Source organism: Podarcis muralis, chromosome 3 (assembly GCF_964188315.1).
Source record: "Podarcis muralis chromosome 3, rPodMur119.hap1.1, whole genome shotgun sequence".
NCBI classification, from domain to species: Eukaryota; Metazoa; Chordata; class Lepidosauria; order Squamata; family Lacertidae; genus Podarcis; species Podarcis muralis.
In genome coordinates, this window is record NC_135657.1 from 96,275,025 (window position 1) to 96,302,224 (window position 27,200).

At 43.4% G+C, this 27,200-nt stretch overlaps 1 protein-coding gene and 1 long non-coding RNA gene across 3 annotated transcripts in view; both read left to right on the forward strand.

Annotated features, from left to right (window-relative positions):
* Positions 1-27,200, forward strand: part of LOC144327306 (uncharacterized) — a 390,895-nt gene that overhangs the window by 96,604 nt on the left and 267,091 nt on the right. The window lies entirely within an intron of this gene.
* On the forward strand, positions 19,829-26,802 carry TMEM18 (transmembrane protein 18). 2 transcript variants are annotated; one of them, XM_028722421.2, is made up of 5 exons: positions 19,829-20,217; positions 21,525-21,645; positions 22,604-22,658; positions 24,436-24,529; positions 26,044-26,802. In XM_028722421.2, the coding sequence occupies exons 1-5, from the start codon at positions 20,176-20,178 to the stop codon at positions 26,137-26,139; spliced, it is 408 nt and encodes a 135-aa protein (XP_028578254.2). In that variant the 5' UTR covers positions 19,829-20,175; the 3' UTR covers positions 26,140-26,802. The 2 variants fall into 2 exon arrangements, with proteins under 2 accessions (XP_028578254.2, XP_028578253.2); XM_028722420.2 differs by lacking the exon at positions 19,829-20,217 and adding an exon at positions 20,839-21,299.

Below are 27,200 nucleotides of genomic sequence, written 5' to 3' on the forward strand. Positions count from 1 at the left end.
TCCCAAATCTTTGTTTAGGTTCCTTTCCTTGTTGCTCAAATCCTTATGCAAGAAAGAAAATGCAATTTGTTCACCTGTAAGCCTCTTATAACAGCTTTGTGCTCTGTAAATCTTTACCTAATGCTCCATTTCTGTTTCTGTCACAAAATAATAAGTAAGCCCTCAGCTGGAAAGGATTTTCATAAACAAACCTTCCTTTGAAAAGGAAAGTTTGATATTTTGCTTTGCATTCTACGTTCAGCTTATTCATAAAATAATTATCCTGAAATTGGAGTCCAGATTGCAAAGCACATTTGGGGAGGTTGGGTGGACTGAAAGTCAGGGCTGTCATCCAAACCACCCATTCGAAGGAAGCAGCCACATTAGTCAGCGGGCTTAATTTCTGAGTAGGGTTGGAGGCAGAACTTAATGAGAGACTACCTAATCCATACTTCCGGCCAATATGCAAAGCGAAACACAGCTATTCTTCAAAATTTGCATTTTGCTGGATTTTGCAATGCATTCCTCCAACTGAGCATGCACAAAAGTGAATGTTAGTAGAGCAAATAACATACAAATCTGCATTATATTAGGGACAATGCCTTGCCAAAAAAAGAAGTGTATATTAGCCGAAACTGTGTGCTAAAATGTATTAGGAGAAATTTTCACTAAAATGGTGGATCAGAGGATTTTTGGTGTGTGTGTGTTTTGTTCTTTTTTAATGCAAATTGCTGTGGAATGGTGTAGAACTGGATTTAAGATTGGGAAAAAGAGAAGAAACTGAGACATGAAAAATTAGCGGATTTTTCAGCCCCTATTGGTCAGTAGGTATACATAGGCCTGTACTGTAAAATACCCATTTCATTCTCTAATACTTAAAGGGGGGGGGGGAATCCTTCTTCATGCCCTACTTTTTCACTGCTGATTACTTCCTCTCTTAATAGAGGTCTCTTCAAGAGTGGCTAGTTATTCCTTGATGTTTGGGGTCATTAGCTCTCTGAATTTGATATTTACAAAATGGAACAAGGAACAAGGGGGAAGATCAATAGGGGAATAGTTTTCTTGTAAACAGTTTGCTATCTAGCATTCTTTCCCTTATTCAGAAATAAAGGGAAATTAATTCTGCTAAGGAGAAAGAGACCACTTATTTTGTTCATGACTCCTGCTTTGCATATATATATATATATGCAATAGTTGTATGATTCATTTGCATTATAAAGGATGTAATGAAATAATTGCTTTCCCTGTTTCCCTGCAAAGCATGCTTGGTAGTGTAGCACCCTGCTTGTGGTTAACGCTTAGCTGGAATGAAATATTCAACGCAGCAATAGAGAAATTAAAATAATAATTTATTTGTCAGACAAATAAATGAGAGGCACAGTGGTATATGGTTACCAAGCTCTGGCCTGCCCTCCTGCCATTATGGCCAGCACTTATATTCCCTTTAATCCAGCCCCCTTTGCTCCTCCTGTGGCTGCATCTGTCCAATCAGCCTGGTTGGATTTCCTATTGGCTGATTGCTATAACCAATCCTAAAAGATACACCCACATCCTCCTGTCCTTATATGGAGCACAAAGAGCTATATATTGTTACATCTATAAATGACAAATAAGTAGTAATATATCTTACATGTGTCTCAACAAGGAATATTAATTACCAGCTCACCTCTTGCCCTCTTCGCCCTATTGCCTTCTAAAACAAATGGTTAATCTTAAATTTTTATCTTAAACATATGTCAAGGATCTTGAGTTTCACATCAACATTGAAAGATCTCCTTCATTTTGAAGGTTTCTAAACAAATGTCTGACAACTATATATCAGGAGCGCCCAGATGGCGTCTTCTTGTCTGGCAGGGGGGCTAGGCTGGTGACTGACTTAATTTCAGGATAAATACAACTCTTACAACTATATGAAATAAGAATCTAGCATTTCTTAAATCCTTTGCATAATTACATTTAAGCCAATATATTTAAGCTAATATATTTCATACATTATCATAGGTAACCTTTTAAAAGAATAAAGCTTCTCAAAGTAGAAAGGAAGGAACTCAGTAAAAAACAGCTTTTAAAAGGAACCCCTTCAGTTTACCCCCCCTTCAGCCATCTGCTCTCCTCTTTAGCTGTTCCCAATATTTATTGCTCTTTTAACTCTCTCAGTTTAAGAAACAGCTTTTGAAAAGACTTCTCAAAAAAATACTCTTTCTGCCAGCTTTCTGCTCGTGGCTTTTTTAACCTTAGGGAGAAGATCTGGCTCATTTTACTGGGAGGCACATTGGTATCATTTTACTCATTCCTAATTATGTTTATCTCTGCTTTTTTTATCTCCTGTAACATGTAGGTCAATGTCCTCGCTCTTAGTCTGTAATTCCAGCTTTTACGACTTTGAGAATTGTTTTCTGCTATAAATCAAGGGGGGCCCCTTGTCTTAGGAGAATGGCCAAGGTTTTCTCTGCCTGGCATGAAACATTTGTGAATTCAAGCCCTTTTTAGACTTTATGAACCTGATCAAGATATAAGTCAATATAAACCTTAATTAAAAATACAGTCTATATTCAGATGCCTCATTCCCCCCTTTCAAGCTCAAGGACCTTCATACCAAGTGTCCTTGATAGCTTGACCTTCATCATGTTCCTGAGGTAAAGCTCTGTATAGGGCCATGATATGAGGTAGAGTTTCATTTGAAACCATCTTGCTAATTGTACTTCTAAAACATGAAATGATACATGGCATCATACATAAAACCATTACCACTACTGTCAAGAAAAACAAGCAAGACAATAGTATCCCTTTGAGTCCTGTGACATTAGGTAACCAATTGGTGAGCCATCCCATATCCCATCCTTCCCATGTTTGTACTGGGACATGTGCTATATTCTCCATCTTTGTAGCCAACACACGGATTGCCTCACCATTATCAGAAATGTTAAAGCAACAGGCATTCCCTGTCAAGTTCAAGACTCCACATAGGCCTCCCTGCCTGGCAAGTACATAATCCATTCCCATTTTCAGCTGCAAAATGGCGGCTCTACTTTCATCCAACTGTTGTGCAATAAGTCTCAAACTCTGGGCCGTTGCATTGGTTACCAATTCCACTACTGCTTGCAATCGAATTATTCTGTTTAGATTATAAATAGGATCCCGTGCCCCTTGTATGAGCTCACCAGGATTCCAGGAGGCAGGATCATAATAGGCTATAATGCGCTCTGGTGGCCAATCATCAGTACCGCTCCAACTTTGGGTACTTCCTCCTGCTATACGAGAAATATCAGCATTCCTTCGTGTTCGCTTGGCCGAACTAGTGGGCATAATCCACATTGGTGGTAATACCCATCCCAGGAAACAAGTCCCACTCCATTTGGAAGGGAGTTTCTTGTATGCCCATTCTCCACATATCCACCACAACCATCGGGTCTGAGGTTTTTGGTACGTGGAGTACAGAAGGCGAAATATCAAAAGAGGTAGAGAGTTCACAGTGCAGTATGTTAGATTGCCTTTTTCTGTCACAGTTATGTTCCATACCACTTTCCATGCATGAATAAAAGGAGGTGCACAGGGCAAGGTATTCCGAGTTCGATAGGTAGTACCGTGTGCCCAGGTATGACTATTCTTAAAATAATCCCAAGTATAGTGACAATGAGAAGAGCCTATCATGGTAGAATCAGCTGCATCTGATGATTTATGTACACAGAATTCCCCTTGTACAGGTATAACTCGTAATGGTTTAGTTGAGTTCCATCCGGGGAAATTCTGTATTTCTGTTTGGTGTGGCATTTCGCTTACCATACCAATGGCATCTAATGGTATCGGTAATAAGGGCATACCTCCCTCTGAATCATCTGGCCCAAGAGAGCAAACAAGGCAATTGGTCCTATTTGCAACATTGGCTACCATTTCAGCTAAACCTACCCACATATTGTGGTCATGGCTGAATCCATATTTAGCAAATTTGGTCAGATTCAAGGACCCTTCCCCTTCCCAAGGGATCAGGATTAATAATAAAATCATGTTGATGTCTAGCATATGCATTCCTTCTACAAAAGATTACCTTATTGTGATAGCATAAAACTATTAGTCCCAATATAATTCCCCCAGTGACAGAAATGGGGAACCACCAAGACCAAAACATATATCCCGAGGATCCCCAGTGAGTAATATCTCTGATAATTGTTCCACAAGGGGGCAGTCAATCAATTGTATAAGAGAATCTTCCCGTTCACAGTCGCTGGTTCAGACGCTCCTCAAGCTTCAGGCGTGCGCAGGTCAGCCAGCTTCCAGGTTGTGGCTGCAGCAGGCCGGTCGTCTAATGTTGCCCGTGACCTAGCCCGTTCCCGGTAGGGCTAGATACAGGGGTTTTTGGAGAGAGTCAGTTTTAAAGGATTAGAGGGGTCACCTTTGCACGTCCAACTGCCTTCAGACTTCTTCAAACGAGAGTGATGAATCCAGGGGGTCACCTCAGCTACCTTCACCGCTGTTGGAGTAGAGAGCAAGACGGTGTAAGGTCCACGCCACTTAGGTGCGAGTGGATCACGTTTCCACTCTTTCACCCATACGCTATCGCCAGCCTGGAACTGATGAATCGGCTCGGCAATGCTGCACGGCGTGCGCTCGAGGACCCACCTGTTAAGAGAAACAAAAACACGGGAGAGAGATTGCACTTGTCCCTGTGTCACATGGTCTCCTATTTGTTTAAGGTCAGCTGGAATATCCTGAACAAAGGAGGGCGGTCTCCCATACAGGAGCTCAAAAGGTGACAACTTAAGTCTTTTTGTGGGTGCACACCGAACACGAAACAGTGTTATGGGTAACACATCTACCCATCCCAATCCCGTTTCCTGGGTTAATTTTGCCAATTGGGTTTTCAGAGTCCGATTCATTCTTTCAGTTTTCCCTGAACTCTGAGGCCTATATGCTGCATGCAGTCTCCATTTCACTTGTAGGACTCGACATACTTCTTGTACTACTTGATCAATGAACGCTGGCCCATTATCACTTCCAATGCATCTAGGTAATCCAAACCTCGGGATCAATTCAGTGAGGAGTCTCTTAGTTACCTCTCGTGCCTTTTCAGTTCGGGTGGGAAAAGCTTCAACCCATCCGGTAAGAGTGTCTACAAACACAAGGAGATACTTGAATCCCTTAGAAGGGACCAGCTCTGTGAAGTCCACAATTAGACTTTCCATGGGGACATATCCCACATGTTGGATTCCAGGAGGTTGTACCGGTCCCTGCCTGGGATTGTTTTTAGCACAAAGAACACATTTCTGTGAAATGCAAGTTGCTAATTGTGATAGGTTAATAATATACAACTTCCGACTGAGACTCTCTCTGGTTGCAGTACCGCCAAGGTGAGTAGATTCATGATAATTTCTTACAATTGTGCCTGCTAGATGATGAGGTACATAAATCCTATTGTCCGGCAGGATCATCCAACCGTCCTTCACAACTGCTCCTTCCTGTTCAGCCCACTTCCTCTCTTCTGGGGTATAGTGAGGTTTAACTTCTTCTGGAGCTACCTCTGGTATGAGGGCTGCTATAAATCCTCCCACAGGCTTTTGGGCTGCCTCTCGGGCTGCTTTGTCAGCAGCATGATTTCCTCTGGTTATTGGATCCCTTCCTCGTCCATGACCTTTGCAATGCATTACAGCAATCTGTTCTGGAGCCCATACTGCTTCTAACAGGATTTCTACTTCAGGTCCATATTTCAAGGCCTTCCCGTGGGCTCCTATTAGACCTCTTTCTTTCCATAGAGCTCCATGTGCATGCAGGGTTAAGAAGGCATATTTAGAATCAGTATAGATGTTTGCCTTACATCCGGCTGCCAATTGCAGAGCTCTAGTTAAACCTATAAGTTCAGCTTTTTGTGCTGAGGTGCCAGCAGGCAAAGCTTCAGCTTCCACAACTTCCTCATTGGTGACCACAGCATATCCTGCTCGTCTGGCACCTTCATGCAGGTAACTGCTACCATCAGTATAATATACAACATCTGGATTTTTCAATGGTTCATCTTTCAGATCGGGTCTACTGGAATAAACTTCATCCATTACTTGGAGACAATCATGTGATTCTTCATCATCTACCTCTGGTAGGGGCAGCAAAGTCGCTGGATTGAGCATATTCACTACTCGTAGATGAATCCTGGGATTTTCACACAATAGGCCTTGGTATCTAGCCATCCTTGGGTTCGTTAGCCAATAACTACCCTTATATTCCATGAGTGTCAGAACAGCATGAGGTACATTCACATACATCGTCTGGCCGAAGGTAAATTTATCAGCTTCTTTGACAAGGCTTGCAGTGGCCGCTACTGCCCTTAGGCATGGAGGCCATCCTTTTGCTACTGAGTCCAATTGTTTTGACAAATAAGCTACTGGACGGTTCCAACTTCCTAATCTCTGGGTCAGGACTGCCGCTGCAATCCCATTCTGTTCATGTACATACAGCTGAAAGGGTTTTTCCAAATTAGGCAGTCCAAGGGCTGGGGCCTCCATAAGTCGTTGTTTGATAACTAAAAAGGCTTGTTGCTGCTCAGGTCCCCATACGAATGGGTCCTTCTCTGCACCTCGAGTGCTTTCATGTAAGGGCTTGGCCAGACTGCTGAAATCAGGTATCCATAGTCTACAAAACCCTGCTGTTCCCAGGAATCCTCTAAGTTGTTTCCTTGTGGTAGGTTCCTTGATAAGGCAAATAGCTTCTTTCCTCTCTGGTCTCAATGCTCGTTGTTGGTGTGAGATGTCAAAGCCCAAATATTTGACCTTTTCTAAACATAACTGTGCCTTTTTCTGGGAAACTCGGTAGCCAGCTTGCCAGAGCAAGTGGAGCAGTTCCTCTGTCCCTTCTTTACAGGTATCAAAATCCTTTGCTGCTAGTATAAGGTCATCTACATATTGCAGAACCACCTTTTCTCCAGGTATTGAGGGGTAACTTGTTAGATCCTTCGCCAAGGCAGTGCCAAATAAAGTTGGGGAATTTTTAAATCCCTGGGGCAATCTTGTCCAGGTTAGCTGGCCTTTTGTTCCTGTTAAAGGGTCTTCCCACTGGAAGGCAAATATAGGTTGGCTCTGTGGTGCCAGCCGGCAACAGAAGAATGCATCTTTCAAGTCCAATACAGTAAAAAATGTTGCTTCTGGTGGGATCAAACTCAGCAGGGTATATGGGTTTGGTACATTTGGGTGCAAGGTCTCGATAGCCTGGTTTACGAGCCTCAAGTCCTGCACTGGCCTGTATTCATCTGTCCCAGGTTTCCGAACAGGCAAAAGAGGTGTGTTCCATTCTGATTGGCAGGGCTTAAGCAGACCATATTTTAATAGGCGGTCCAAATGTTTCTGGATGCCCTCTGCTGCTCGCCGGGGTAAAGGATATTGCTTTACAGATACAGGGGTAGCCATAGGTTTTAAGGTTACTACAATTGGAGCTATATTCTTGGCCATTCCTGGTGGGCTATTTTCGGCCCATACTCCTGGTGGCACCTGTAGGGTTCGGAGGAGCTTGTTTAATTCTGTATCCAATGTGGGTTGGACTTGCAAGGCTGACATTAGGCGCCATGATTGTTCCTTAGGTACTGAGAGGGTAATTATTCCTGCTGCCTTTGATGGCAGTTTCATTTCTGGACCTCGAGGAGTGAAGGTGATTTGGGCCTGCAGTTTGGACAGCATATCTCTACCTAAGAGAGGTGTTGGACACTCAGGTATATACAAAAACTGATGGGTTAAACGATGTCCCCCAATCTGGCATTCCAAAGGTTGGAGGAAAGACCTCTTAGCTGACTGACCAGTGGCACTTTTAATGACTACACTTTTGGATGCCTTTTTCTGCAATAGTTCTGGGAGTACTGAGTATTCAGCCCCAGTATCAATCATAAAGTCTATTAAATGGCTTCCTAATTGAATCGTGACCGTGGGCTCCTGGAAGCCTAACTTTATGGAGTCCGGTCGTTCCTAGTCTTGGGTAAAATCCTCCTCTGCCAGTCCAATGAAATTGTCTCTACTCTGTCCTTGTCCAGGTCTCTGATATCTTCCATTTCGGATCATTCCCCGTCCCCGTCCCTGGTTTCTTGGGCCGGAGCCTGGGCCTGGGCCTGGGCCTGGGCGTACTTCTTCCAACCTCAGGGGTTCAGGACACTCCCGCTTCCAATGACCCTCCTTCTTGCAATTCGCACATTGATTCCTTCCCAGTGGTGGATTCCTTCCCCGCCCTCTTCCTCCATTTAAGGGGCGGTAGTCTTGCTTCACTGCTGTGGCTAGCATTACCATCTTTTCCTTCTGCCACTTCTTCTTCTCTTGCTTCTCAGCCTCATCCCTATTCCGATAAACTCGGCGTGCAATGGCCATAATTTGGCTCATCAGCATCCCTTCCCATCCTTCTGATTTCTGAATTTTCTTACGAATGTCAGAAGCGCACTGGGCCACAAATGTAGCAGTAATCATTCTACTGTTTTCAGGGGCTTCAGGGTCAAAAGGAGTCCATATACGATAGGCTTCCTGCAGCCTCTCTAAAAAGTCTCCCGGACTCTCATTTGGTTTCTGTTCTACTTCTGAGACTTTAGACATATTAGTGGGCTTCTGGCATGCCCTGCGGATACCTTGCACAAGCGTCTGGCGGTAAGTGGTAAGTCTGGCCAGATGAATTGCATTGTTTGGATCCCAATTAGGATCTTCCAAGGGAAAGTTATCTTGGAGATGACGGTCAATATTAAAAATATTTCCCACTCTGGCCTGCTCACGCAAATATATCTGTGCCTTTTCAATTATGTCTCTTCTTTCCTCAGTGGTGAACAGAGTATTCAGAAGCTGGCGACAATCTGTCCAAGTAGGACTATGAGTATTTATTATTGAAGTCACCAAGTCCATCATAGCCTGAGGTTTTTCTGCAAAAGATGGGGTGTGTGTTTTCCAATTCATCAGATCCGTAGTTGTGAATGGAATGTACTGAAGGGTCGAAGTTCGAGGTGGCCTTGGTCCGGGTTGCCCGTTAACCAGCACAGGCTCCTCAAGTGCATCAAATACTCTTCTAAGAGGGGCTACTACGTGACCTTTTTCTTCGCTTTGCTCTAGGGGCCTCAAATCATAGGGGATGGTATTTGTCCCAAGGCGTTCTTTTAGCAGCTTAATACGCCTGGCTGTATTGCTTGCTGACCGATTAAGGTCTCCCTGTAACTTCTGTAATAATTCTCTAGGACTTGGATGTACAGGGGTTTGGGGTAGGCAATCAGTTGTTCCACTAAAAGAGACTGTAGATGGAGTTCTACTAGGACTCACAGATGGAATAACCACTTCTGCTTGGGCTTCGTTATAGGACTCCAATGCCTCCTGAAGATATTTATCATAATCTATCAAGGAGTCAAGTTCTGTGTCTCTACCCCCATTATTCGTTCCACTTTCTTGCCTTGGGGTTACAACTGGTGGAGTGTTTGGATTATGCTCCCTTCGATGTGGAGCATAGGGTGGAGGTGGAAGCACCTCTTCCTCTGGTCCCTCAAAAATGGGTTTGAGTTTATTTGGCAAGATTCCTTTCCTAGCTTCGGCTTTTACAGCCAATAATTTGCATCGTTGGACTTTGCATTCCCTTATCCATGGAGGATTTTTATTTAATGTGCTCAGCCAGGAATCTATATATGAAAATTGTTCTGGGCACCCTCCAGTTTCTTTGGTGATGTTAGACCAAAGTTTGCTTACTAAATTTATATCAAAAGTTCCCTGAGATGGCCATCCAGTATTTTGTTTTGGCCATTCTAGTTCACATAACGTTCTCAAGCGCTCTGGCGTCATTTTGACTCCATATGCCCCTGAGAAGGCTTTCTTAAAATTATTTAACATACATTCAAGAGGTGTATTTCCCCCCTTTGAACCCCCAACTCCCATTGTATGGCCCTGTGAAGTATCCACTCAGTCACTCACACACACGCTTCGTGGGTTTCCTTGCCCAGATGGAGTCGCCTCACTGGGAACCGAAGTACTACCCACTCCACACTCAGGTCAGCTACAGATTGCTCTGTACTTTCTCACACATACAATGCGCAAGATACTGCACCACACTCTACCTCCCATTCTTCCCTTTTCCCCCACCAGACCACCATCTGATATACCCAACCACCTAGCGTACTCAGTTCCCACTTACTGAGACGCAGAAGTTTGATCAAGACTTCTCTTCCTCCCAATTAATTGGAGGGCCAAAAATCCCTTTGTGCACCTACCCCTTGGTTGGTTCCGTTTCCCCCCGGTCCGTCGCCGCCAGTGAGCAGGGTATCAGACAGACGAGACTTCTGCGTTCCCCCTGGAAAAATTTACCAGTGCGCGCTGGGTAGCAGTTTAGAGATCCTCTCTCTTGTACCCTGCTCAGTAGAGCGAAGGGGCTGCGTTCCAGCAGACCACTTATCCGAGTCACGGCACCATAAAATGTAGCACCCTGCTTGTGGTTAACGCTTAGCTGGAATGAAATATTCAACGCAGCAATAGAGAAATTAAAATAATAATTTATTTGTCAGACAAATAAATGAGAGGCACAGTGGTATATGGTTACCAAGCTCTGGCCTGCCCTCCTGCCATTATGGCCAGCACTTATATTCCCTTTAATCCAGCCCCCTTTGCTCCTCCTGTGGCTGCATCTGTCCAATCAGCCTGGTTGGATTTCCTATTGGCTGATTGCTATAACCAATCCTAAAAGATACACCCACATCCTCCTGTCCTTATATGGAGCACAAAGAGCTATATATTGTTACATCTATAAATGACAAATAAGTAGTAATATATCTTACATGTGTCTCAACAAGGAATATTAATTACCAGCTCACCTCTTGCCCTCTTCGCCCTATTGCCTTCTAAAACAAATGGTTAATCTTAAATTTTTATCTTAAACATATGTCAAGGATCTTGAGTTTCACATCAACATTGAAAGATCTCCTTCATTTTGAAGGTTTCTAAACAAATGTCTGACAACTATATATCAGGAGCGCCCAGATGGCGTCTTCTTGTCTGGCAGGGGGGCTAGGCTGGTGACTGACTTAATTTCAGGATAAATACAACTCTTACAACTATATGAAATAAGAATCTAGCATTTCTTAAATCCTTTGCATAATTACATTTAAGCCAATATATTTAAGCTAATATATTTCATACATTATCATAGGTAACCTTTTAAAAGAATAAAGCTTCTCAAAGTAGAAAGGAAGGAACTCAGTAAAAAACAGCTTTTAAAAGGAACCCCTTCAGTTTACCCCCCCTTCAGCCATCTGCTCTCCTCTTTAGCTGTTCCCAATATTTATTGCTCTTTTAACTCTCTCAGTTTAAGAAACAGCTTTTGAAAAGACTTCTCAAAAAAATACTCTTTCTGCCAGCTTTCTGCTCGTGGCTTTTTTAACCTTAGGGAGAAGATCTGGCTCATTTTACTGGGAGGCACATTGGTATCATTTTACTCATTCCTAATTATGTTTATCTCTGCTTTTTTTATCTCCTGTAACATGTAGGTCAATGTCCTCGCTCTTAGTCTGTAATTCCAGCTTTTACGACTTTGAGAATTGTTTTCTGCTATAAATCAAGGGGGGGCCCCTTGTCTTAGGAGAATGGCCAAGGTTTTCTCTGCCTGGCATGAAACATTTGTGAATTCAAGCCCTTTTTAGACTTTATGAACCTGATCAAGATATAAGTCAATATAAACCTTAATTAAAAATACAGTCTATATTCAGATGCCTCAGTAGCACTTATGATTCATAAGCTGGCAACATAGGAAACCTTTATTAAATTCATTATTCGTGCAGTTTTGCTAATCTACACCTCTTTCTATTCTCCCCCCGGTCCGCTTCAGTCGTTTAGTTCTGGAAATTCCCCAAACTGTTAAGGCTCAACAGGTATTTCAATCTGACTTGCTAATGCTGTCATGATCGGGGTGACACACCTGCAATTTGCAGAGCCTCTTGAGCGGCACAGAGCAACACTTGTGTGCAGTCTCAGCATTTTTGCTTCTCCACGGAGCGTCTCTTGCTTCTCTGCTGTAATGCAGAGCAGGTTTCCAGGGATAAGCTTGCAGCGCCAAGGAACAGATAGGTGTATTCACATAGGATTTTGCTTTTCAGATTTCGATGCTCCCGGGACTACGATGCATGTGAAGGACCCACCTGGCCTCGCAGTGATAACAATGTTATTAACCGCTGAGACCAAATGCTGCTGGAACAACAGCAAACTAAATCAAACACACATTGCTGCGCATGGACCAGATTTCTGCCCGCTCCTTCGATCCATTAAACCGCAATCCAGGGCAGCAAGTAACCACCATTAGCCATTGAGAGATCAAGACGAAATGGACTGGTTCCTTTTAAGATGCCGAATAAATTTACATCTCATATAGGGTAATTGGAACCCAGAAGGATCCTCTGCATAAAGAATTAGATTCCCAAGTCTATAAAATCAATTGGTTCGTCTCCACTCTCAGACAGAAGCAGGCGGCTGTTGAGTTTCAAACAGTGGAATATTTCTTAACCTTCCTAAGCCCAAAGGCCTTGTTTCCTTCGGGACAAACGTCTGGGAGCCTCATGTGCTCAGGGCCAGAGTAGGAAAAGCAACTAATGTGAATTTTCTCAACCTGTCCACACACTCCTCTCTCTCGACGATCCAAGCACCTAAGAGGCATTATCAGGAACAGAGTCACAGCCACACAACAGCAGCAGCAGCAACAACTCAGGAGGGTACAGAGTAGAGCTGGTGACCTGCAGGCCAGATAGAGAAGTCTGAAGGGCTGGATTCAATCTGAGGTTCCCCATCCCACCCCTCCAATGTTAATGATTCCCTCCCCCCCCCCCCCAATATTGCAAACTGCTACAACTGCACTGAGGGCTGGATCCATAGCTCCCATGAGTTCTGCCCACAGGATGGTCCCAATGTAATACTAAGTCTTTATTAATTAGCCAAGGGCCATCAATTGTACAAAAATCACTGAAAGCATGATGATAAGAACAGAACAACGCCTTTAAGTCTTCCATGTTTCAACAGTATTAATGGACAAAAGCACATTACGAAAAGGACATCTATTGCTACATATATTTTAATCTGACTTGGTATTTTTAACTCAAACTTGGTCACCAGCCCTTTCCCCACTTTATTTGTTCCAGATCGCATTGGCAGTCAGCCAAACAGGATCCAGCCCATTCCTTTTTAATAGACAGGACTGCAGCTAGCAGGCAGGCAGGCATTCCAACAGGTACAGGTGTCTTGCCTGCTGCCACTGGAAAAAGTGTTAGAATTCCTGCTCCATGATTGCAGTCATGGGATGTTTGTCTATCACATGACGGTGTATGTTTTTACTCCACAAAGTGTGGGAAGTGACAGAGACAGGATGTTTGTGTTACTGTTCTGTGAAGTGGGACTATTGTCCTTTGTTCTTTTCTCTCTTTGCTGTATGATACTAAAGAGGGAGCCATGTTGCAGTGCTCCATGTGTGTTTATATGTAAATAAAGTAGATTAGCCAAAATGCTGAGTTCTGTCACGCAAGCTGCGAAGACTCTGCGGATCCCTAAGTGTGCCGATGTCTGGTGGCATCGGTCTCTGTGATGTTCGGGCTGAAGAAAGTTTTTGAAGCTCCTGCACGATCAACCAGGAGGGAGAGAACATGCCAGTCAGGCATGTGTCTCTGCCAGGGTCCTACTCGAGAGTAGGCTGAGCTCCTGACAAGAAGTGGGAAGGGCGATTTTGTCTATTCCTCTTCCCACTTGCAAAGTTGTTCCAAATAGTTCAGGGACCTTACAGAATGGGGTGTGTGTGTAACATGGAACGTTTGCAGGAGGAATTAGTTGAAATTTCCTTCCACCATTCCTCCAGAGAAAGCTTTTCTGCTTGATCTCAGTTCCTTCCAAATTTTCCACTACTGTGGCAGACAAAGAATTTAGCTGTACAATCAGGGAAAGGACACGAAATTTAAAGACACTTTTAAGAACAGGGGATTATTAGCATTTAAGGCAATTACAGTTTTTGATGGTTCCCAGCCCTTTAAAATGCAGCAAAGTTTGTGCTAATGCATTCATAATTTCAACATCTCATACGGATTTAAAAGAGGCATTCTCTTTAGACATAATTAAGTTGCATGTCCCTAATATTATCTCTAAGCTGGACAGTTTCCCATCTGCCTCCATTAGCCTTCAAGCCATTTGCTCACATTTATTTTCCCCCCTGGCAGTAATTGTTTCGTACAGGGAGTCCAGTTGTTAGGTTGTAATATCTCTCATAACTTCTGGAAATGTAAATCATTTCAAAGTCTGCAAATGAGATGTCGCCCGAAGATAAAAGAACACTCTCAGGAAGATGTGCAGCTAACAGAGATGCTTCCTAGATTCATCCTCCCACCCTTGTAAGCTATGTCAGAATCTTTGAGAATAGTCACACAAAAACGTACGTTACAATTTGGAAAAGAACCCACTTGATATATGTGCCTGCCACCTCCCTGTCCCAGTTGCAAGCGGAAATGTTGTCTGCCACACCCCATTAAGCAGTTTGCCTTCTTTTGGCTTGCTTTCTTACTATTTAAAAAATGCATTTGATGTGATTTTATTTGGCAATGCATATGAAATGATACTATTGACTTTGAAATAGGGCACCCTTAAGTAACAAGGAAAGGGACACAGGTGGCGCTGTGGTCTAAACCACTGAGCCTCTTGGGCTTGCCGATCAGAAGGTTGGCGGTTCGAATCCCCGCGACAGGGTGAGCTCCCGTTGCTCAGTCCCAGCTCCTGCCAACCTAGCAGTTCAAAAGCACACCAGTGCAAGTAGATAGATAGGTAAAAGAAGATTACCGGGGGGAAGGTAAACGGCGCTTCCGTGCGCTGCTCTGGTTTCTGTGTTCCATTGTGCCAGAAGCGGCTTTGTCATGCTGGCCACATGACCTGGAAAAACTGTCTGCAGACAAATGCCGGCTCCCTCGGCCTGTAAAGCGAGATGAGCGCCGCAACCCCAGAGTCGTTTGCGACTGGACTTAACTGTCAAGGGTCCTTTACCTTTACCTTTTAAATAACAAGGAGGAGTTATCAAAATAGATGGGGATTCCCATTCCACTTGATTGTGATGCGAGGTCATAATTAATAGCGACAGCTAAACAAGAAACTGCAGTTCTTCTAAATAAACTGGGGCTAGATGTTTCACCAGTTACAACCATTAGACACTGTAGAAGAGGGTTTAGGTGACGAGGGTCAGGGAGGGGGTTTGCTGTGGTCTATAGAAATTCCATCTCTGTCTCCAGTCTCCCTGTCCAGTTGAGTGGGGATCTAGAGTGTTTGTTCATGGCATTAGGTAATCAAGACAGATTAGGGTCTTCGCTGGTTTAGTGCCCGCCTCACTGCCCAGCAGTCTCCCTGCCTGATGTGACAGCGCTGGTCTCAGAGGTGGTCTTGAGGACTCCAAGGCTGCTAATTTTGGGCAAGGCTTTTTTTCAGCCAGAACTTGCCAGCACTCAGTTCCGGCACCTCTCAAGTAGGTGCCATTGCTATTATTAGAGAACAAGGGAGGTGTTCATGGTGAGTTCCAGCACCTCTTTTTCTAGAAAAATAGCACTGGTTTGGGGGGATGTCAACGTCTATGCTGAGGCGATTAGCTCAGGACTTCATGGCTGCCATGACAACCATGGGGCTCTCCCAACATGTGACCAGCCCAACACATGTGGCAGGCCACACTTTGGACCATGTTTTCTCAACCAGGCAGGAAGAGGGTGATCTGAAAGTGGGGAATATTGACATCTATCCTTTGTCATGGTCAGATCACTTCCGGTTGAGATTTAGGCTTTCAGCGCCTTTTCCTCTCTGTAGAGGCTTTTTCTGTCTGTTGACATTTTTAGAGATTTATATTTTATTAGCTTATTCTCTGCCGTCTTCCACCCTCCATTCCTATTTGCTTAAAAATCAGTTCTGGAGTGTTTTTATATTTGATTAAGGGTGAAAACTGCCTTGAGTGTTTCTTTTGAGATTGAAAATGTAGGGTCTAATTTCATCCAAACAAAATATTGTTCATTTTCCTCTTGTGCTCTACGAAGGGCTGTGGGAGCCAAGAAGACAACCATAGCTTTTCATCTCTTTAAACTTTGGACTTAACGAGCGGTAGGATTTTAAACGCCACTGAGAAAACTAGTGACCCAGCTGCACATTTATAGACATAGCTGACTGGGTCACCATCTCTCAGCCTAATCTTCCTCAGAAGGTTATTCTGAAAATAAAAATGGGCGAAAAAACCATGTACACCAACTAGAGCTCCTGGGCAGAAGGGTGGAATATAGATGTAATATAAAAATTAAGTGGTCATGCAAATAGCACCAAACTTGAGCTTTTTCACTGCTGTTAAAGTCCAATGTGGGAGGAAACTACTTGTAAAGCCAAATGCCAAATCTAGAAATGCAAGATATAAATTATACAGCAAAAGTCCACAACATGCCTATTAATTCTTCTTTTTTTTTAGTTAACAAGAGCACATTGGTTTCACCTTTAAACCATTAAAAAGTCGACATGATGCTCGCTTGCTGTTTTTCACTTCTGCACTGTGGGCTGGGGGTAGCTTGTCATCCGAGGTGTATTAACTGGCGTGAAAGCGACGAGGGGAATATTTTGACACATGTCAAATCAGAATAATAGCTGTATCTTCCTCAGACAGCAGAAGGAGATGCTTATAACATTCCGGGTGCTCTTCATTTCCTGTCACCACCTGGGACAGGTGCAATTATATTACAGGAGATGTCAGTTTTTCCTTATTAACATTTTATTGAATTATTTCCCCTCCCCTTTATACAATATAAATGGACACAACAGCTAATTTGAATCCCCATTCCTTCCATTTTCTGTCTTTATTCTTTAACGTGGATGCATAATTCAATTTACATCCAGTTGTCCTCCCTCTACTTTTAATTTCCCCCCACTGTAAAAAAAAAAAAGTTGGTGTGAGCTGCTACAGAGGTTTGGCCTTCCAACTGTATTCAAAACCTAGTGCACACAGACTCTTTATTTATTCCTTCTGTGCCTACTCATGTCTATGGCCATTCAATATTCCCTGGCACTATCATGTGACCACTTCACAAATTTAGTGGCTGGCTGGAATGCCAGCTGGCGATGTAATCCTGCAGCTAGGACGCTGACGGAAAATAAAAAGGCTGAATTTTGATGTAAAACAGTGAAACACAAAGTTTCGGAAGTTGAGGAGAATGCTTCCTAGACCTGTACCAAGTTGCTAAGGAACTATTTCAAGGTCAGAACGATTATCGAATGTCTACGAGAAAGAGCAGGCTTGTCGTTCTAAAATGGCTATGTTTCCTTTGAAATCATCCAGAAGATTTGATAAGGGAAGTGAGCCTCTCTGACTGCTAAGCAGTTTGTGAAACATTTTCAGCAACCTATAACACAGCTTACAGAGTGTTTGATAAGGAAAGATTGCAGCATCAACCTCCACAGTAGATGAAGCAGCTAAAACTGCTAACTCAGCCATGAACGTGGAAGTTAAACACGAAGAACAAATTTAAAAACTTGGATATGCTCAGGAAACTATGTACCTTATATAGTTAACTATGTATCTATATTTCTGTCTGTTTGTGTAAGTTGTTTTGGGTTGCCATGGGCAAGATAAAGAAACTGACAGATTCACTAAATAAAAGCACCATAATCATCTCTTCATCTTAAACTAGAATACCAGGACAACATATCACAAAGAGTTAACCTGAGAGTGAGGGGCATGGAAGAGGCAGTAGAAGATAAGGATTTGAAAGTGTTCATTATTAATTGGATCCCTTCCCTTCTTCCTGATTTTGAGCTCTCTAAAACTGACCTAAAGCAAGCCCACTGGGAAATAGGTCTCAGGACAGAGGTATTGTAATTTTTTTTCACTGTTATGCCCAGAAAGAAGAATTGATATGACAACTACAGGGAGTTAAAGGCAAACAAATAGAGTGGTACCTTGGTAGTCAAACGGCTTGGCTCCTGAACAAATCAGCTCCCAAATGCCGCAAACCCGGAAGTGTTTTTCAGAAGCCGAACATCCAGCACAGCTTCCATGGCTTCCAATTGAGTGCAGGAAGCTCCTGCAGTCAATCAGAAGCCGCACCTTGGTTTTCGAACAGTTTTAGGAGTTGAACAGACTCCTGGAATGGATTAAATTTGAGAACCAAGGTACCACTGTACAAATTTTGCAAGATGTCTCCCTGGGCACACTTCAGCGCTGTAGGGAATTAAAACCAGTGGAGGTGTCTAATATAATTTCTAAAAGATGGGGTACAGTAATTATGTATTCACAACTAACAAATTGCATTATTTTCCTTATCATTTACTTTCAACCTCCTCTGCACCTCAAAAAAGCAATGATAAGACAGCACTGAGATGTCTAGACGACACAACAATACAAAACCACTTATCTGAACTTTAAAAGAAAGAAAAGGCAATCATTTGAAATCTTAAATTCTTAATCTTCCATCTCAAAGGTTAATGAAATTGTAACCAAAATATTTAATGGTACATGCGTATATCCTTCCTTTTCTCCATTGTGTTCTCCATTATTTTGGGTTCTAAACTTCCTAGAAAGAGGGACCTAGTTAACTACCAAAAATCATGTTAATCAGACCAAAAATAACATCTACAATTGTCCTTTTCCCCCTAGAATGGCCTCCTGTATACATGAAGCTTTTTTGATCCCATTAGTGCCATCTAGCAAAATAACAATAGTCTGTCCACTTTCAAGCTCTCCAGAGTGATCACAACATGATAAAAGTTCTCCTTTGCTATGCAAGCCTTACATTTTTATTTTTCCAGGAAGGTGTTCAATTCTCAGTTAACATTTAGAGGGACTTAAAAGAGATTTTAAGGGACGCGGGTGGCACTGTGGGTTAAACCACAGAACCTAGGACTTGCCGATCAGAAGGTCGGTGGTTCGAATCCCTGCGACAGGGTGAGCTCCCGTTGCTTGGTCCCTGCTCCTGCCAACCTAGCAGTTCGAAAGCAAGTCAAAGTGCAAGTAGATAAATAGGTAAGGTAAACGGCGTTTCCGTGTGCTGCTCTGGTTCGCCAGAAGCGGCTTAGTCATACTGGCCACATGACCCGGAAGCTGTACACTGGCTCCCTCGGCCAATAAAGCGAGATGAGCGCTGCAACCCGAGTCAGTCACAACTGGACCTAATGGTCAGGGGTCCCTTTACCTTTACCTAAAAGAGATTTTAAGTAGCCCTATTACTATACAAACACCCTAAGTAATAACAAAACAACAATAAACTTGTTTGGGGAAGTTTTTAATGTTTGAAGTTTTGTTCTGTTTTTCATGTTCTGTTGGGAGCCACCCAGAGTGGCTGGGGAAGCCCAGCCAGATGGGCGGGGTATAAATATTATTATTATTATTATTAAAGCTGCAGTGCTAAGTGTCCTTCGATGAAAACCCAACTGTTGTGAATTTGCTTGACTTTATTATTTCAACTCTAGATTTAAAAAACCTACATAAAACATATTTACCGTATATATTCAGATGATAAAAATATTTAATATATTTAATACATAAATATATAAATATTTATATACATAAATATGTCGCTAAAAGCGGGGGGCGGGGTCTGACCAAGAAAGAAAAAACTTCTAAACAGTGCAGCGACCGGACCAGCGCGGCTCCTTCCAGCTCACTAAGTCCCCAACCCACACGCGTATGTGTCACGTATGATCTAGCTGAAAGTCCTACATTGCATGAGGTTTGGACTACATGACCCACGAAATCTCCTTCCACTCTAGCAATGCTATGATGCTAATATTCCAACCCCTCGCAGTCTTATATACGGCTTCCAAATTCCCCGCCCCCTCCCCCAAAAAAGAGCATCGCGAGAGAGCTGCGAAGATCCCGCCCATTGAAGGGGAGGGGAACAAGGAAACAATTTTTTCCTCCTGTCCACGCCTCCTGGCGGATTCTCGTGAGGACAAAAGGGAGTTTCTCTCCTCCCCGCAAACTTGTTCCAAATGGAACTTTAATGAACATCCTTCCGGATTCTAATTGGACGCACTTCTAATTGCTGCGCAGCGCGCGCCACGGAAGCGTTTGCTGCACGCCAGAGGGAGAAGAGAAGAGAAGGCGTCTCCATCCTCCCAACATTTACGCACCGTTACGCATCGCGCATGGCGGAATTGGCGCTGAATCCGGAAGGGTGCCGCGTCGACTGACTTCAAGCGGAGAGGCGGGAGGGTGTTTTCCGCCCTTCCTTCCTCCCTGCTCCCCTCCCGGACCATGGAGCTTCCGAGGCACGTTGGAGTCTCCAGGATCCTGATGGTAATTCCTCTAGCCCTGCCAGAGATGCCCGCGTCCTCTGTGTGCGTCTTTTTTTCTCTTTTTCCCCTCCCCATTTTGGTCGGGCTGGTGGCATGGCGTTATTGCACCCTGGGGAAGAAGGGAGAGGCATCGCGCGCAGTTTTAACTATTGCCCAGAGCAGGAAAAGCAGGCCGGGGTCTCTTCTCCTTTGCTTTCTCTTTCTCTTGCCGCGTTTGTTTTCTGGCGGAACAAACTGCTTGCAATGGAAAAGGCGCGTCCTTCTTTGCACCAAGATATTTCTCCGCCTTCCAACCTGCTGGCATGCTTGGGGATATATTGTGCGCCCCCCGCAGCTCCAACATAGCTTCCGTTGAAGAATGATCTATGTAATTTTTTCCCAAAAGCATGCTTATGTTTAGAATAGGGGTTGCAGCTACCAAAGCAGTACTGGTTGTTTTTCTGGGTTATTTACTAAATGAAATAATGTTCACTGTTTCTCAAACTTGAGTCCCCCAGCTGTTGTTCGACTGCAGCTCCCATCATGCCTGGCCACAGGCCCTGCTAGCTAAGGATGATGGGAATTGTAGTCCAAGAATAAGCTGTCATTTGAGCTGCTGCTCCAAACCAAATACAGTGGTACCTCGGGTTACATACGCTTCAGATTAAATACGCTTCAGGTTACAGACTCCGCTAACCCAGAAATATTACCTCGGGTTAAGAACTTTGTTTCAGGATGAGAACAGAAATCGTGCTCTGGCTGTGCGGCAGCAGCAGGAGACCCCATTAGCTAAAGTGGTGCTTCAGGTTAAGAACAGACCTCCGGAATGAATTAAGTACTTAACCCGAGGTACCACTGTACAGTCATACCTCATGTTACATTTGCTTTATGTTACGTTTTTTTCAGGTTGGCTCCTGTGGCGACCCGGAAGTACCAGAAAGGGTTACTTCCAGGTTTCGCTGCTCACGCATGCACATAAGCGCTAAATCGCGCTTTGTGCATGAGCACAAGTACCAAATCGCACTGCTCAGATACGGCGCTTCAGGTTGCGGGCTTTTCAGGTTGCGAATGGGCCTCTGGAACGGATCCCGTTCGCAACCAGAGGTACCACTGTAACATTTATTGCAGATCGGTTTGAGTCCCCTTCTCATTTACAGGCATACACAGTTTCTTGTTAAATATATTCTCAAAAGAGATTGTTGCACCTTTGCTGAAGTTCATCAGTTTATGAGGGGCAATGTAGGTTTTCCATTCCCCTGAAAGGGTGATTGATCTGTTGGCTGCATTTGATGGCAGAGTTCTAATAGATTTTTTTAAATTTTCTCATAGGACACAGATTGGACTGAACCATGGCTCCTAGGTCTTGTATTTTTCCACATCGCTTACGTCTTCCTCACTTACCTCTCATTCCAGCACTACCGCCTGCAAATAGGGCACTTCCTTTCAATCAGTGAGTATTGAATGAAGTATTTTTTATGATATTGTTGCTCTGAAGTTAGCATCTGGGTATGTTTTAAAGGAATTAATGCAGTCAGTTTCATTCTCTGCCTATCTCTGTAACCTTACTAAACTGTATACAGTCATACCTCGGGTTACAGATGCTTCAGGTTGCGTTTTTTTGGGTTGCGGACTGCCGAAACCCGAAAGTACCAGAACAGGTTACTTCCGGGTTCCAGTGGTCGCGCATGCGCAGAAGCGCTGAATTGCAACCCAAGCATGTGCAGACGCAGGTTGTGAATGTGCATCCTGCACAGATCACGTTTGCAACCCGAGCGTCCTCTGTAGTATGCGTTTCTGCACAATGTATGTTAGTGTTGATCACTTTCAAATTGGGATATGACATATTCGGGTATCTATTCCAATGTGCCCAAAGTATTAGCGAAACTTTCTAAAAGCATATTTTTCATTAGCATTAGGTCCTTTCTTCTCGTACCCTTTACTGTTAGCATGCTGAGAAAATGACCCCGCTTTAGTGTAAGATTCTAGAATTTTAAAGTTTACATTCATAGCTTGGCATCCCTGTATTTTTGTTGAATCTTCATTTTGTTATAATTGAAAGTTTATGGTTGTAAGCGCTCACTTTTTGCTGTGGTAATAGATATAAATGCCTATATAAACAGAAAATTTAGATATTGAAGTTTACCCTAGCTGGCCTATGGTCAGGTGTGATGGGACTTGAAGTCTAGCAATACCTGGAGTGCCACAGGTTCCTCATCCATCCCTTACCTGGGCACGCTAGTTAAATTTGGAATTGACTATGGAAACTTGTGCATGGAAGCCTATAGGCTCTTCAGTCTTGCAGATTACATTTAGGAAAGATGTTCTCTTCGTGGTTTCATATATCTCATACATTCCCACACTCAGATTCTTTAAAGCTTCAGAATTCTAATTTGTCTTCTTGGTTGTAGTGACCCTGGTATTCTGTGCAGAATATATCAATGAAATTGCGGCTGCAAACTGGAGGTAATTACATCAACTTTCTGTGCCTACGTTTATTTTAAATACCTTTTATCATGCCGAAATTGTTGTCATCTTCCGTTTCCCACAGGTTAATCAGGAAGTTTTTTATGTCTGATGTTTTTCTATGTTTTATATATGCTGTAAGCCACCCAGAGTGGCTAGGGAAACCTAGCCAGATGGGCAGGATATAAATGATAAAATTATTATTATTATTACTACTACTATAATATCTGTAATATCAATTGGGGACACGGGTGGCGCTGTGGGTTAAACCACAGAGCCTAGGACTTGCCAATCAGAAGGTCGGCAGTTTGAATCCCCGCAACGGGGTGAGCTCCCGTTGCTCGGTCCCTGCTCCTGCCCACCTAGCAGTTCGAAAGCACGTCAAAGTGCAAGTAGATAAATAGGTACCGCTCTGGCGGGAATGTAAACGGCATTTCCCTGCACTGCTCTGGTTTGCCAGAAGTGGATTAGTCATGCTGGCCACATGACCTGGAAGCTGGACGCCGGCTCCCTTGGCCAATAAAGCGAGGTGAGCACTGCAACCCCAGAGTTGGTCACGACTGGACCCATTGTTCAGGGGTCCCTTTACCTTTACTACTACTACTGTTGAGATATTTTGAATTTGCCCTCCAAATGTGTTGGACTACATCTCTGACCAGGCCCAGCCAACTGAGGCAAGTGGGAGCTGTAGTTGGAGGGCACTAGATTGACAAAGGCGCTCCCCCCCCCCCCCAAGGTTTAATTCTTAGCAGCCTTCTTCCAAGAATATATTCATAGGATTGCTGGCTAAGAATCCCATTGATGACAGTGGGAAAGTCTGAGACATGCCTAGCTCACTGCCATGCAAATCAGTGGGACGTCTGAGTGATTATGCCCTTTACATTTAGCACCCTATACATTTTCTTACCCCAAACAGAAGTCATCCAGATTATGTTACAAAATGTTAACAGTTTACACATATAGCCTCCCCCCTTTTTAAAGAAAGTTTTGTGGCATAGGCAGAAGCAGTAGGAAAAAAAGATAAACTAGACACATCCAATTATTATGTGCATTGCAGTAGTTTACATAACTGCACCTCCTGATAGAAAATGCCAACACTGAACAGCAGGAGTGTTGCAAATATGCTTCCAGATATACACTAACTATCATGGCTGAGTCAAGTCAAACTCTGGGGCAACAACATGCGAGTGGCAATAATCTGGTGTCCTTTATTTACTTGGGAAATAAAGATTTCACACCTTGGGTATCTAAAATGAAGCTCTAGAAGCAGTTGGGTCTCCAGCTGTTTTTGGACTACAATTCCCATCATCCCTGACCACTGGTCTTGCTAGCTAGGGATGATGGGAGTTGTAGTCCAAAAAATAGCTGGATACCCAAGTTTGAGAAACACTGAGTGTTCAAGGTGAATGTCTTAAAAGGGGAGGGGAGGAGGTTTGTTGACAAAATGGCTCCTGAAGGTTCTCTTCAACACTGCATTTCACCTTTGCTTACTGAGAAGTTGTGGGCAGTGAAGCAGGCTGGGAGACGACTTAAGTGTAGATGGAGGCTAGTTGAACGTTTGCTGCCTACCAGGTGCTGGTGAAAGGCAAAGGAGCAGAATTTCCTGCCCCCGTTGTGTCCTCAGCAAGCCATTGGGAGAGCAAAAGTGCCATGTTTTTGTTTCTCTGTAACCGTTAATTTGTATCTGCAGCGACTATACTAGATCATCCGTATGGAATAATCCCATGTGTAGAATTGTGTCAGTTTTTACTAACATCTGTTTTATTTTCCTTTGCAGATTGTTCTCGAAGCACCAATACTTTGATTCAAGAGGAATGTTCATTTCCATAGTGTTCTCAGCACCGTTGCTGCTGAATGCTATCGTTATTGTGGTAAGAGCTGCTTTTTCTTTCTTTCTTTTGCCTTACAAATGTGTGCGCTCAGATGTACAAGTGGGGCCTGCAACAGAATGCTGCTGTGTGGAATACTTAGGTCCAGGGAGCCAGCTATGCCCTTTTCCAGGACAGACCATTATCTCCCTCCCTCCCCAGCACCACCCCAGCATGCTCTGTCCTCACAGGGCTGTTTTGTGGGTCCTCACTTTCACATAAGGGTTTTTTCCCTTAAGTTTTTTTTAAACAACAACAACTGGAACCTTCTGGGGTTCCCCAAACATCTCAGTTCCTTATGGATGGTGCTGTAAGAATCCACAGGCAGCCCTGAACTTTGCAGTATGTCCCTGATATGACCGGCAGGTCACTCTGGCTCACACAAGTTCCAGCATTTTCGGAAGCCCACTGCACAAGACCTCGGAGCAGGGCCTTCACTGTGGGTGCCCCTGTTCTGTGGAATAGCATTTCTGTCAATATATGACAGGCATCCACTACCTGCACCTTCTGGAAACAACTGAAGGCATTTTTGTTCCACAAAAGCCTTTCCAGTTGGATGAGTGGACCTCTGCCATGGTTGTCTGTTTTGTATTTTTTTGGTTAAAATACATATGTATTGGGGAGGGGTATTAACTGTTGTTTGCTATTTTTATTGTACAGTGGTACCTCGGGTTAAGTACTTAATTCGTTCTGGAGGTCTGTTCTTAACCTGAAACTTTTCTTAACCTGAAGCACCACTTTAGCTAATGGGGCCTCCTGCTACCGCTGCTCCACCGCTGCACGATTTCTGTTCTCATCCTGAAGCAAAGTTCTTAACCCGAGGTAATATTTTTGGGTTAGTGGAGTCTGTAACCTGAAGCGTATGTAACCCGAGGTACCACTGTACATCGCCTTGTGACTCTTAGATATAGAAGGCTATTAACACATCAATAATAACAACAACAATAATAAGTGATAAAAAATAAGTGAAATTATTATTATTATTATTACTATTATTATTATTATTTCGGGGTGCTTTTAATGTGTGTTGTTGTGTTGTGTTGTGTTGTGTTGTTGTATACTGTGTTGGAAGGCCGTCAGGGTGTCTGGGGCAACAGTCAGATGTGCAGGTTACAAAAATTAAATGATGATGATGATGATATGAAGTAAAACATTGTTCCTGCTCAAGACTGCCAGCTGGGCATGTTTATTTCGTCGCTCTTCCTGATTTTTCCAGATTCCCTTTCCAGCAGACAGTCAGCATTCATTGCCCATTGAACACGTTCAGTCCCCATTGGGGTGCTTGGATTTTCGCCACCCCTTAGACATTCTGAAGGCTTTGTGGGGTGTGTTTTGTTTTTTTTTTACAAATTTCAGGAGTTGTCCCCCCCCCCCCAAGTGACATCATACCTCCCTGTTGTACCTGAGTGGTGCTGTTTTGGCCACAGAAAGACCAAGCCTTGAAGAATAATTGCCTGTTCATATACAAAAGGACTGCTACTTCACTCGCCTACATAATGATTTGTTTTGCTTTTCAGATCGCTTGGGTTTATAAAACAGTGAATGTAATGACAGAACTGAAGACGGCGCAGCTAAAAAGGAAAGCAAGAAGAGAAAATAAGAAAAGTCAATAAATAATGGTTTCTCCTGTAAATGTATGTAGGAGGTCATTCTTAACAATGTGATGTTGAAAGATTTGAGCTTTGATTCCCTTTTCTTTCCCAAGTTTTACAGGGTTGGGGTTTTTTGGTCTTTCTCTTAAATGATTCTTTTAACTTAAATTGTTGTCCACTGTGAATTATATGCCAGTACTGTGTGAGTGGAGCAGGACTTCACCTTCCTTCCTTTTTTCTTGCAGCCCTCTGTGTTAGCCCCAAATCTGCTCTGAAGGTTCCCCCAACCTTCAGGGGTGGGTGGGTGAGAGACAACTGTGGAGGGGAAGGATGCCAGTTCTGTAGATGAATGGGCACAATTGGATGCTGCCCTAGGCCAGGCATGTCCAGCTCTCTAGAGACTGTGATCTACCCATTACCATTGCCAAGAGTTGTTCCCCCCCCCCCCGCAACCATTCTGCCACTTGAAGCTCACAACTGGTACCCCAGTGCAACGTTTTGTTTTGTAAAGCAACCGTGATTGCGAATCCCAGCATACTTCGTTGGATATCAGTTCCTTTGATTTAAACTGAGCGTTATTTTAAAATATTTGTACATCTGAGTTGTAAATTAATACTGTATATTGCTGTATATGCCATGAAATGTGTGTAAGTTTACTGTTTTTACATTAAACTTTTTATTTTATTTTAGGTGTTCATTGAGTTGTTTATTTGTTATAAAAAGGAGCTATTAAGACACTTGTAAATACATCTAGGCTGCCATTCTGTATGCTCTTACATGAGAGTACACCCTGCTGGATTCTATGACCTGTGAGTAGACATGTAGAGGAATGCAGTATAAAGTTGAAATCCTATGCATTGAACCCAAATTGCTGAAATCCAACAGTGTCCGACCAGTAGTAGACAGATTTCACCCTCCTCCTGCAGCTCCCTGCATACCCCCAACACCAGTTTTGGGAGATTGTTGGACTTTCCAGAGCAGAAAGGGGTGGCTGCAGAAGCAGAAGAAGGAAAAGTCTCATTGTGTGGTGGTGATGGTGATATATTGATTTATATCCCACCATTTTCCCTGAGGGGACTCAA

Bases quoted from the DNA above. Each gene is read 5' to 3' on its own strand.
- TMEM18 (XM_028722420.2), top strand. From the start codon at position 21,084: ATGTTACGTTTTTTTCAGGTTGGCTCCTGTGGCGACCCGGAAGTACCA. The intron at 21,300-21,524 runs GTACCACTGTAA...ATTTTCTCATAG, and splicing joins GATCCCGTTCGCAACCAGAG to GACACAGATTGGACTGAACC. The intron at 24,530-26,043 runs GTAAGAGCTGCT...TTTGCTTTTCAG, and splicing joins TGAATGCTATCGTTATTGTG to ATCGCTTGGGTTTATAAAAC.